We start from the raw sequence: 12,421 nt of genomic DNA on the forward strand, positions 1-12,421 counted from the left end.
AGGTTAGAAAGTAGGTATAATTAAGAACTTGAACACCAGTTTTGACCAATCTTGTGTCATCTTCTTGAAAGACCTGTTCTCAAAAGTGGCCTTAAAATTTGGCATTATTTACTAAAATAAAAACTGCACATACTTTATGATCTTGGAGAAACACTTGTAAGAATCTATAAGAAGTCATTGACAAGGATCTTCATTGTAGGTTTTTTTGTATATTAAGGTGTAAAGTTGAAAGCAATCTAAATAACATCAACAGAGAAATAGCCGCATTCACTTTATGAGAGCCATGCTATGAAATAGTATGAAGCAGTTAGAAATGGACATAGTTTAATATACAGGGTAAGGTGAAAGTAAGGCTTGCTTGAGTGTGGTTGGTAGGGTAATAATATGGGTATAATAATTTCTAGTTTAATTTGAATATTTCACCTAAAATGTCATATGGTGTGCTTGAGTGTGATATTGTTATGTTACAGAATTACATGCTTATGATTCTGTAATAAAAAAGGGGTGATATTTATGTGGGACCCTGTATATGTAGTAATATGAATCTCCAAGACACTGTTGAGTTTAAAAAAAGGGATCTACAGAAAAATACATACTGTACTGTACCCTTTTAAGACTCATTAGCCTCAGGTTCTGCAACTAAAACAATACAATTCAACTGAAGTAAATGTATAGAAAATTTCAGAATGATTCACAGCACACAAATAACAAGAGCTGCTTTTGTAAAGGGTGGTTAGTGAATCTTTGAACTTAATTGTAAGCTTCGTTTTAACAAGGACACTGCATTATTCATATATTAGTTTTGCTTTTGTTTGCTGTTAAAATATTGCAAGAAAGTGGCCATGAATAATGATTTCTTATTTAATAGGAAACAGGTGATCAATAAGTAACTATTCCGTATTAAGGCTGATACAATATACTAAGAATGAAATAAGGCCTTTCCGACGATTAAATGCAGAAGGCGTCAAAGGCACAAGAAAACAATGGAGTACTCGCAGACAAAAGCAACACCAGTTATTAGAGGAATGGTTGGGGGAGGGGAACCCTAGTTTACGCAGGAAGCGACCGACGAAAGCGTCGTAAAGGCAAAGTGGGATTCCATAGGGGCGGGGCTAACTACTGTGCGCACGCGCAACTGCGCTCAGGTGGCCGCCGCCGCGGAAGCGAAACCACCTACCGCCGCCGTGCTGCTTGGGTACTGCGCATGCGCTGGCGGGCTCTGGCCTGAGTGTGCTTAGCCACCTTTGCGGCTGCGGTGTCCAGTGGATTTGAGTCTCGCGCTTTCTTCGTTCGCTCGCCGGGGCTTCTGCGCCCCTCTTGGGTCTTCGGGCAGCGAGGCTGGGGAAGGGGCTGGAGAGGGCTTTTGACCGCTGCCTTTAAGTTGTGCTCGGGGCGGCCATGTCGGCCGGTGAGGTCGAGCGCCTAGTGTCGGAGCTGAGCGGCGGGACCGGAGGGGATGAGGAGGAAGAGTGGCTCTATGGCGGTACGGAACTTCCTGTCCCTTCTGTCTCTCCCGGTTCTCCCAGGCCTCCCCTCCCGGCGCCAAAACGGTCGTCCTCTCGGGCCCTTCACGGCTCCGATTGGGGCCTCTTCTACGGAACCTGGTTCGGCCTAAGTCAGGCCCAGCGCCGTGTGCGCGTTCCCCCGCCCGCCTCGGCCTCCTCTGGTCCAGCCCCCATCCCCAAAACGCGCGCAGCTGCCGCGGCGGGGTCCGGCCGGGGTCTGGTGCGCGGGGCCGGCCTCGCCTGTCGCCCCCTCTGGGCTTCTCGGCTGCTTCGCCTCCGTGCTGTTCACTCGAGTTTTTTTTTTATATTGATTCTGAGTAGTGTTGGTGTGTTTCTTCAAGCCCCTTGGCTGTAGGATGCCCATCTTGTCCCTTTAAGCAACAGTCATTGTGTAATAGCTAATAAAGTTGATGCTGTAAAACTAACGTCTTGTTTCTTGATGGTCAGTTTTTATGGAATGCACCTGCAAGGGTACCTCCTTGTCTGAAAGTCGTGCTTAAAAATAATTAATTAAGAGAGAGAAAGAAAAAGATGGAATACATTATGGCCCATAAAGAAAACCCCGAATGTCTCCTGTATGTATTAAGGTGAAGTTTTTCTTATTTAAGAGACTGCTCTTTAATTCACATCATAGAAGTAACACATGTCTCTTAGGCTTATAGTTTTCAGTACCATATGTATTTATTTTTTTTGAAATAAACTTAATTATTTTCTACCTTTTTGAAAGGAACTTTTTTAGGCATTTGGTTTTTACCTTTTAGTAAGTCACAGCTCCTTCTTGTTACATATACTAGATTTGAAAGTTAATATTTGTTCCTTGCCAGAAATGTGTATTCTTCATAGTCTTCACTGTAGTAAAAGTATATGTTTGGGCACCATGTAGCTCCTTGATGTGACTTTGACAAACTTTGATTTTGATAAACTTGTAAAGTCATTTGTCTTTGGTGACAAGATGTAGCATTAGTAATATTCTTTGAAATGTAAATATATAGGGTTTATTTTACAAAGATATAGAAGTCTTTATACCTCTTAAGTTTATTTTTATGGAAGTAAAATCTGATTTTTTTTTTCATAAAAGACATATCTTGATAAGTCATTGCAAGGTGATCTAACTTTGGATGTGCTTATAGGCCCATGGGACGTGCATGTGCACAGTGATTTGGCAAAGGACCTAGGTTAGTGCTTGTGATGATCACTTCAGATTTTCATACTACTGGTTTCTTTAAGAGTAGCTTGTTAATTTTATTTATTTATTTATGTATTTCTTTTTGGTAGATGAAAATGAAGTTGAAAGGCCAGAAGAAGAAAATACCAGGTTAGTGAAATTTCTTGTTGATACTTAACACAGGTAGTGTAATACAGTGGCTCTGTCAACAAATTGTCAGAATTTATTGATTCTGACAATTAACAACGTTCTGACAAAAGGTTGGAAGATAATGAAACTTTGGGAGTTGATCCTATTTCAGGGCCTGATTTTATACTAGTCTGTTTATTTGCTGGTAGCTTAGGGGACAAAGATTTTGAAATTAGGATTTAACTACTTTTCACTGTTAAGTAATTTATTTTACTTCTAAGTGAGCTTACTAGTGGAGTATACAATATAATCATTAAACTGCCAAGAAAAAAGTTTTAACTTAAAAATTTTTTTAGAATAATCTTAAATTACTCCTTTCACAATATATCTGATGGTGTATTGCACTTGGGTTATAATTTCTGCATTTTGTGCTTATTTAAATGCAAAGGGGAATTAATGAATTAATCATTAGTAAGATTAGTTCCTTTTGTTAGATTACTAGAAAAGCTAGAAATGTATGCGTATTGTTTATAGAACATGTACAGGGACCAGAAATTGAATTCTAAATTTCAAAGCAACTCACTCATACAGGTTAATGGATATGCTGACTTTACTCTGACCAGAGGGCTTAGCTTTTAAAGAGTATTTGGGTTTAATAAGTGAAGGAACTAGTGCTTCACACCCAGTAGGTTGACTATAATAAAAAAGACAGAAACAGGCATTGGTGTGGATATGGAGAAAATTAGAACCCCATTCACTAATTGTGGAATTGTAAAATGGTGCAGCTACTTTGGAAAACAGTCTGGCAATTTCTTAAAAGGTTAGACAAAGAGTTACCATATGATCCAGGAATACCACTCATATGTCTGTACTCTAAGAGAAATGAAAACATACATCCACACCAAGTCTTGCATAGTAAGTTCTCACTTAACATCATCTGTAGGTTCTGTGAATTTAGATGAAACTATATATAGTGAGACCAGTTCTGCCATAGGCTAACTGATATAAACAAAAGTTATAATCCTACAGATCTCATCAATGTTATAAGAAAATGGAGTTGAACAAAAGGGCATTATTCAAGCACCTGCTGTGCACAAGCGTTCATAGCAGCATTATTCATAATAGCCAAACAATGGAAATAACCCATATCCATCAAATAATGAATGGATAGATAAAATGTGGTATGTTTATACAATGGAATAGTATTTGGCAGTAAAAAGGAATGAATTATTCGTGTGTTACAACAAGGGCAAACGTTGAAAACGTGTTAAGGGAAAGAAGTCAGTCACAAAGGACTACGCATTATATAATTCTATTTATATTAAATGGGCAGAATAGATAAATCCATAGAGACACCAAGTGGTTAGTGTTGGCTGGGACTGGGTATAGGATAAAATGGGAAGTGACTGATATATACAAGATGTCTTTTTGGGGTGATGAAAGTGTTCTGGAATTAGTAGTTACTGTTGCACTATTTTGTAAACATACTGAAAGTCATTGAGTTGTACATTTCCAATGAGTGGATGGTATGGTATGTTAATTATTATCTCAAAGCTGTTACTTAAAAACAAGTGAATGGAGGGAAGAAATGAGAAGTAGAAATAGCTTTTGGGGTGTTGAAATTAAGACTGTTATTCCCCACTTAAAACTATCTGCAGTTTGGGAAGACATTTTCTGAAACTTACTGCTGTATCATCTGACATTTTATCATTTAGTTTTTAAATTTTGTATCCAACCCAGTTTTTAAAGCTAATCTGAACCACAAAGTGAGGATTTGTATAACTTACAGTTTGGAAGGTAATTAAATATTTCCTTATGTGCTCTTTTTCAATTGGTCAAGAAATTAATTGATAACAAGGTACAGATTCACTAAGCACAATTTTTATAGGCTAATTTTTATTCCATTTTTGTTAATACTAGGTCTGACTATAAATCTTCAAACTTATTTTCTGATTGAACATTTTTTATTTTAATTCCTCAATACACAGCTTGATTAAATTTACTTGAGAGGCGCCTTCTACCTCTCCTGAGCATCCCTGTCGAAAATCTCTATATTCCTTATTCAAACTTTATTTAGAGAACTGTTAAATTTATTTTATCCTATGGAAAAGATCTACCCTTAAGATACTGTTTTTCTAGAACATGCTTATAATTTTATCATGTTTTTAGCATTTTAATGGCGATAGAGAATGAAAACTTTTAAAAGTTTATTGGGAAAGAGCACCAAGCCTGTGTTCTAGTATCAGTGTGGTACTTCATTGTGTTGTCCTAAGTGAGCTGAGTCCTTGTTATTAGAGATTTCCTCAGTTTCTTTGTGATTAGTTCATTGTTAAAATCTCTGTTCTTAACCATTGTATTATACTGTCTCCAATTCTCTCATGTTTTCTCTCCATGTTTTGGCTAATACTTTTTTGTGATATAAACAAGCTGAACTTCTTTCTGGCTACCTAGAAGCTTATTTAAGCAGGAGGTAAAGGTACTGGAAAAATACAGTTGCTGGTTTGTTTTCTTGGGTCAAGCAGGAGGACAGTGAATTTGTCAGATATGCTATCAGTTTTTATTCTTCATTTTACTTTATTTGGAGATTATATTATAAAAAAGCAAGGTAGAGTTTAAATTGATTTGTATAGAAACCATCTAATACAGAATGAAGTTTAGAAAATAACAAAAATCCTTTTTTTTTAAGATTTTATTTACTTACTTTTAGACAGAGGGGAAGGGAGGGAGAAAGAGACAGAAACATCAATGTGTGGTTGCCCCTCATGTGGCCCCCACTGGGGTCCTGGCCCACAACCTAGGCATGTGCCCTCACTGGGAATCGAACTGGCAACCCTTTGGTTCACAGCCCGCACTCAATCCATTGTGCTATACCAGCCAGGGCAGATAACAAAAATCTTAATGAGATCCTTGAACTAGATCAACATTTGGAATTTACTTACTTATTTACTTACTTATTTATCTTAGAAATGCTACTAAATAATTGTTAGTTGCTTTGTACTTGCATTTCCTTACCATAGAATGAAGTTAATGGCTAATTCCCACTATGGAAATCATAATTATTAAAATTACAAGAAACCAGTCACACTGTAGTACAAGAGGTACTTGATAGTTAATGACTATATGCTTGAAAATAAGACACTTGCAAAGAAGACGTAGTAGGATAGGAATATCTGTTGTAATGGCACATTTAGGATTAATTGGCCTTAAAAAACCAATTAGTTTTTTTTTTTAAGATTTTATTTATTTATTTTTAGAGAGAGAAGGGAGGGAGAAAGAGGGAGAGAGAGAGAAACATCGATGTGCGGTTGCTGGGGGTCATGGCCTGCAACCCAGGCATGTACCCTGACTGGGAATTGAACCTGAGACACTTTGGTTTGCAGCCGGCGCTCAATCCACTGAGCTACGCCAGCCAGGGCCAATTAGTTTTTTAATGCATCTGCTTTAATGCATAGGCTGCCATTGGTATCAAATTTGAAGGCAGCCTTAAATAAAGTTTTTATCTTAAAGGTTTTTTTTTTATACAAGGAACATATATTCAATAAAAGGGATAAAGACAGAAAGACAGGCAGGGGCATGTGTATTAATTGAATACTAAATAGTTAATGTGATCATATTACAAATCTGAAAAGAGGAAAGTGTTACATAGTCCTTGGCAATTACAATAGTATGTGTCATATAGCAGATGTTTGATAAATATTTAGGATAATTAAAATTGATTAAGTGGGAAGCATATTTTTAAAATGTAAAAAAACACCTTCAATTGTACCCCACCATCAAATTGCAAATTTGACATCATTAATGAATTGTGGAGGCAGTTCCATTCTATTTCTAATGTTGACTGCATGTTTTACATGAGGCATCAGGGATAGACAAGGAGGTAGTTTTTACCATCCATTTTCTTACCATCCAATGGAAACAATTTTAGAAAATATCAGACATAGCTTAAAAGTACCAGTATACACTGTCCGTACTTCTGAAAAGTAATACTAGGCATGTGTATTTATTTTTGTTTGTAGTGCTAATAATCCTCCATCTGGAGCTGAAGATGAAACTGCTGAAAATGGAGTACCTAAACCGGTAAACCTGAGGCTTTGAAATCTAGTTACTTCTCTATTTCAAATCTGTATTGATAGTTTTGTGTTCACTTAGGAATAAACCTAAAGTTTAATATGACTTTCAGTATCCTGCTTGATCTGGCACCCTCTTACGTTGCCTACCTCATTTGGTGCCATGGAAAGCATAGTGAAGAGGAGTAGAAAGATTCAGATGAAATAGGTCATGCAGAAGTTTGAGGTTTATTTCAAGGAACTGAATGGTCGTAGGTCAACAAAACAGAACATACCCTGATTTTCAAAGCAGACATTTGAGTCTTGTGAATTGCAAGTTTGATTGTCATGTTTTTTAGCAAAAAAGAAAATTTGTGTGTGACAGTCTTTGACCTCATACTTGTTAAAACTGATGTTTTAGAGGGGTGTGAACATATGAGCTCTGACTGTTTTGAACATTCTAACCCTGTAAAAAAAAAAAGAGAAAAAGAAATTGTTCTGTAATTTTGAATTTGTATACAGAAATTATTTTTGCCTCGGTGTTCTACTTTTTAAATTGACTATTATGTGACTAAGCACTAAGTAGCCTTTTAGAGCCAAAACAAAACCTTTGTAAATGGCCCTCCTTTTACTCATAAAAACAAGGTATTCCCTCTACCATTTGCATGCAGGACCTCTTCTAGGTGTAAATGAATTCTAGGAGTAAGTAAGCTGCTTTTTAATTAACCATGGCACTGTGAATCTTAAAATTAATTGTTTTCCTCTTAACTTTATTCTTTTCACCAAGAATTTTTAAAATACTTTTTGTAATTTTCTTTTTTTTAAGACTTTATTTATTTATTTTTAGAGGGGAAGGGAAGGAGAAAGAGAGGGAGAGAAACACCAATGTGTGGTTACCTCTCGCATGCGCCCCCTATTAGGAACCTGGCCCACAACCCAGGCATGTGCCCTGACTGGGAATAGAACCAGTGACCCTTTGGTTCACAGAACTGTGCTCAATCAACTGAGCTACACCAGCCAGGGTTTATTTTCTCTTAGTAAATTACTTTAGACCATTTTTGCAAGAGGAGCAGTTATAAATAGTAGGAAAAAACACAAGGTATTTATAAAGGTGATGGTGAAAAAAGGTTTTCCCATTCTTATCCTTTCTATCATGTAAAACATTGAAGTTATAAATAAAGTAAGTAGCATTTCTGTGAGCTTGTAACTTTTCTGTAAAACGGTAGTTTAATTGCAAAATGAATACTTCTTCAGTTATTCATACTAGATATTGAAATGGATTATTGAATATATTTTAAAATTGTTTATGTTGGTATAGAAAGTGACCGAGACTGAAGATGATAGTGATAGTGACAGTGATGATGATGAGGATGATGTTCATGTCACTATAGGAGACATTAAAACGGGAGCACCACAGTATGGGTAAGTTATTTTTAAGTAACAATTGTGTGACTAAATCAAAGATAGTATGCCTGTATTAAACTGTTAGTGGTTGATTCCATTGTTTTTACATTTTTCCATCTTACCATGATATGTATGAGAGAACTCTTGTTAAAATTTCACCTGAGTTGCTAAGAGAGTGGATCTTAAAAAGTCTTATCACAAGTGATGCAGACACTGGCCTGCAGTATCCTCGGCGATATGGATGAGACGAAATAAATTCACATGGACTACCAAGTCCTGTGGAGGAAAAGGGACAGTGTGACTTCTCCGTCAAGGGGAGAGCAAGCCTTGGAGCGCCTTGGCGACCCTGGCCACCCTCTCAAGAGGAGAGTGCGGGACCCTTGCCTTGAGAGGCTTTTATTGGATTCAATTTGCATAGGAATACAGGGTGTATATGTAAGGCTCATTAACCATTATCAGGCAGTAAGGAATAAACAATAGATAACATACAAAGAACTCTGGGGGCCTATTTTGAGTCAGGGTCAGATAGTTAAATGGCCATAAAACTTTGGGGAACAAACTCACTTCCTGCTTGGACCCTCAATTGAGAACATTCTAAACAAAGCAGGTTTCACAGGATTTTACATAGTCTTTCTTAGGCCTGATCGCCATAGGGAATCTGCCCTTTCCAGCAAAGGGCGGTACCCACCACCAGCATTGTTTCAGGCTTAAGTCAGGCATAGGAAGTAAAACAGCCAAGAGATGAGGAGACTTCTCAAGACAGAATGAGGACTCAGGCTGTGTCAAAGCCAAGGGGCAAGGGTCCATCACCCCTTTTCTGTGGCCCCAAGTCCTTCCCTGGGGGTGGGGGTGTCATGATCGTGCCTGTCTTAGGTCATCTCTCCCTTGAGGAATCTTATCTGTCATTGGCTAACCAATCAAGCATTGGGGGCCAGGCAGGGTGAAGTAAGAGAGGCAGAGCCAGCGCCCCTGCCAGGGAGATAAGCTTTGTCTCCTTAGTGGCTTATGGTCCAAAGGTCACTCACTCAGACTTAGCCATGGGGGGGGTGGTTACAGCTCTTGAAACCAGGCAGGGCAGTTCCCAACACACAAGGGGGGAAAAAGCACATTTACAGTTACATTTGTAACTATGTGTGGTAATGTATGAGGGATGTCCAGAAAGTATCCAGTCACACAACATGAAAAGTAGAGCCATTTGTTGAAGAAGATACAGGGAACATTGTGCATAGGACAGTGATGATTCAATCCCCTTCAACTTAGGCACTTTGGGACCTCACACAGTTCTCCCAGTTGCTATCAGCTTCCCCCTCATATTTTCCTGAATCGCATCAATGGTCTGAAATCTCTGCCCTTCCAAAGGTGATTTTATTTTTGGGAAAAGCCAGAAGTAACAGGGTGCCAAGTCTGGGCTGTAGCGGGGCTGGGTCACCTGGGTGATTTGATTATTTGTTGCCAGAGTCTGCACAAGACATGATGCATGAGCAGGCGTGTTGTCATAATGAAGCTGCCAGTCACCAGTTGTCCATAGCTTTGGCCTTTTGAGTCATCTGAATAGTTTCCACTGTGGAATGCTCTAACTTAATTCAAAATTAGACTCAGATGTGTTGTTCTACTCAGTCATTTGAGGGCCACATAGTACACATGCTCATTCAATGGCATCTTCCTCTCCAACTGACTAGTACAGTGAAGTCATCATTGTTCATGCATGTGCATTCCAGTCCACTCTTCTGTGCTGCTTGGTTACATCGATGTAGCACAAACTGTTCTTGTTATATTAACAATGGTTGGACTTTTTCTGGACAGACCTCGTATGTTAACTAAACTTTGCAATTTAAATATATATCAAATTGTTATGTTTTACACCTAAAATTAATACAATGTTATATTTTAATTACAGCTCATGATAAAAGATTTCTTCATCAAATATTTCTTTCCTAAAGATAATTAAGTGAAGTTATATGGAAGCAGCAGTATTTTTGATTACTAAAATTAAAGTGTTTTTATAAATGAATTGATAAAACAAATTTTTTAGTTAGAATCAGAAAATCTTAAATTGCCATTTGCATCTATATTGTTCCGTGATTTTATTACTTATCTAAGCCTGAGTGACAGACCTAAAATTAGTTCAAGATATTTTCTAAAATCTGTGAGTCACTGTCAATTTATCCAGTTACTTTGTGGGTGTGCAATTTATTTGTATACATTGAATATATTACTGTTTTTGTTTACAATTTTTATTTTGTTTTTAGGAGTTATGGTACAGCACCTGTAAATCTTAACATAAAGACGGGAGGAAGAGTTTATGGAACCACAGGTAAAATTTTTATTTGCAAGTGCATCAGTAGGGAAATAAGGCATATATCTGAATAGGTGATAACTACATCATAATAACTATTACAGCTAATTAAAAATCAGTTATGACCATATATGGCAGAACTAGCTAATAAATATTTTAGGCTGTGTCAGCCACATAGGGTTCCTGTCATGTGTTTTGTTTGTTTGGTTTTTACTTGTCTTACAGCCCTTTAAAAAGGTAAAAACATTTCTTAGCTCACAGACTGTCCAGAAACTGAATTAAAACATGGAAGTTAGCAACTTCCTGGTGGTACAGAAATCCCTTATTGTACGTAACAAGTCCCTAACTTCTCTATCCATTTTATCATATACTTGTACCATAAGGTTTGACTTTACCTTTTATGTATGGTAAACATCAATGTTTTGTTTTGAACCTTTGCCATGTATAGTGCTAGGAACAGTAAAAAGGTGTCAGTGTTTTCTGTTTGTCATCTCTCTCAGCTTCTTGCTAATGTAGCTCCTTCACCATTTTGTAATTTTATGAAATAGGGACGAAAGTCAAAGGGGTAGACCTTGATGCACCTGGAAGCATTAATGGAGTTCCACTCTTGGAGGTTGATTTGGATGCTTTTGAAGATAAACCATGGCGTAAACCTGGTAAGATTATTGTAGATTATATCAGTTTCAAGAGATTTATAGTATAAACAATTATCAGAAAAGTATTTTTCATTATCAATTTATTATTGTAGTAATGTTATTTTTGTAGTCTTAAATGCATGAGAGTAATAATGAATTAGTATAATAAATTAATCATTGATAATGGATTTATTAAATTTTGCTGGTGGCCTAGCATTATATTAAAGTAGTCGTGCATATTATTTTATTATAATGTATTTCTAAAGGAAATAATTTTGATCAAAAATTCATATAATTCTCTTTATGGTAGTTGGGAGAACTGATAAAATGAGAAGGGGTGATAAGATTAATAGAACTCTAAATTTATATTTTATACTTCATAATATTTTATATACTGCATAAATATAGAATTGAAATATTTGTACACTAAGAGCATTTTTTATCTTTAGGTGCTGATCTTTCTGATTATTTTAATTACGGCTTTAATGAAGATACCTGGAAAGCTTACTGTGAAAAACAAAAGAGGATACGAATGGGACTTGAAGTTATACCAGTTACCTCGACTACAAATAAAATTACGGTAATTGATAAATATTCCAAAATACCCCTGTCTTTTTCTACTGTTCCAGTTTTATTTCCCAAATAAATCACTTTTTCCTCTAAAGGTGGTTAAAAACTATATGATGTTTTAAAAATTCCATTCTTTTTTACTATGTTTGTGTTTTTTCCCTCCTTCCTTTTCAGTTTCATGTTAATGATTTTCTGATGTTCTTAGTTTCAAGTCACAGACTAGCCACAGCTAGTCTTTATATGGCCTATCAATTAAAAAATTATGTTATTTAACTTAGGCCGAAGACTGTACTGTGGAAGTTACACCAGGTGCAGAGATCCAAGATGGCAGATTCAATCTTTTTAAGGTGAATTTTAGTAAATTATCCTTGGTTGCTCTCATTTTTTTGTTCTTGAGTCTGCTTCCATACCACTACTCAAGGGACAAGATTAAAGTGGAAATAGCTATCTTTTTTCCAAACCTTCAGCTTCCTGGTGACTTACAAATTTGCTGATTATTGTTTTATCACCACTTTTGCAAGCATGTGAGTTTATATCCTATTATACTAACAAATGCCAAGTAAAACTATTGGTGCTATATGTTGTGACTTTGAGTCATAGTATGTTTGTAGGATATGAAAGTTCATGCCAACAGGTTAAGCTCTTATTGTAGATCATGCTATAATCTTTAT

General features: G+C 36.7%; 1 protein-coding gene across 26 annotated transcripts in view; it reads left to right on the plus strand.

The window, feature by feature from the left end:
* The first annotated feature begins 1,184 nt into the window (after positions 1-1,184).
* FIP1L1 (factor interacting with PAPOLA and CPSF1) overlaps positions 1,185-12,421 on the plus strand; it is a 73,766-nt gene continuing 62,529 nt past the window's right edge. For 6 of the 26 annotated variants that reach the window (XM_028507919.2, XM_028507920.2, XM_036020598.1 and 3 more), the window contains exons 1-9: positions 1,185-1,483; positions 2,636-2,680; positions 2,781-2,820; positions 6,816-6,876; positions 8,164-8,267; positions 10,499-10,563; positions 11,094-11,201; positions 11,630-11,760; positions 12,029-12,097. In XM_028507919.2, the coding sequence (XP_028363720.1) occupies positions 1,399-1,483; positions 2,636-2,680; positions 2,781-2,820; positions 6,816-6,876; positions 8,164-8,267; positions 10,499-10,563; positions 11,094-11,201; positions 11,630-11,760; positions 12,029-12,097 (708 nt within the window). In that variant the 5' untranslated portion in view covers positions 1,185-1,398. Of the gene's footprint in view, positions 1,484-2,635; positions 2,681-2,780; positions 2,821-6,815; positions 6,877-8,162; positions 8,268-10,498; positions 10,564-11,093; positions 11,202-11,629; positions 11,761-12,028; positions 12,098-12,421 lie in introns of all 26 variants that reach the window. The other 20 variants (XM_036020665.1, XM_036020674.1, XM_028507927.2 and 17 more) reach the window with 7 other exon arrangements.

This window comes from Phyllostomus discolor, chromosome 1 (genome assembly GCF_004126475.2).
Source record: "Phyllostomus discolor isolate MPI-MPIP mPhyDis1 chromosome 1, mPhyDis1.pri.v3, whole genome shotgun sequence".
NCBI lineage: Eukaryota > Metazoa > Chordata > Mammalia > Chiroptera > Phyllostomidae > Phyllostomus > Phyllostomus discolor.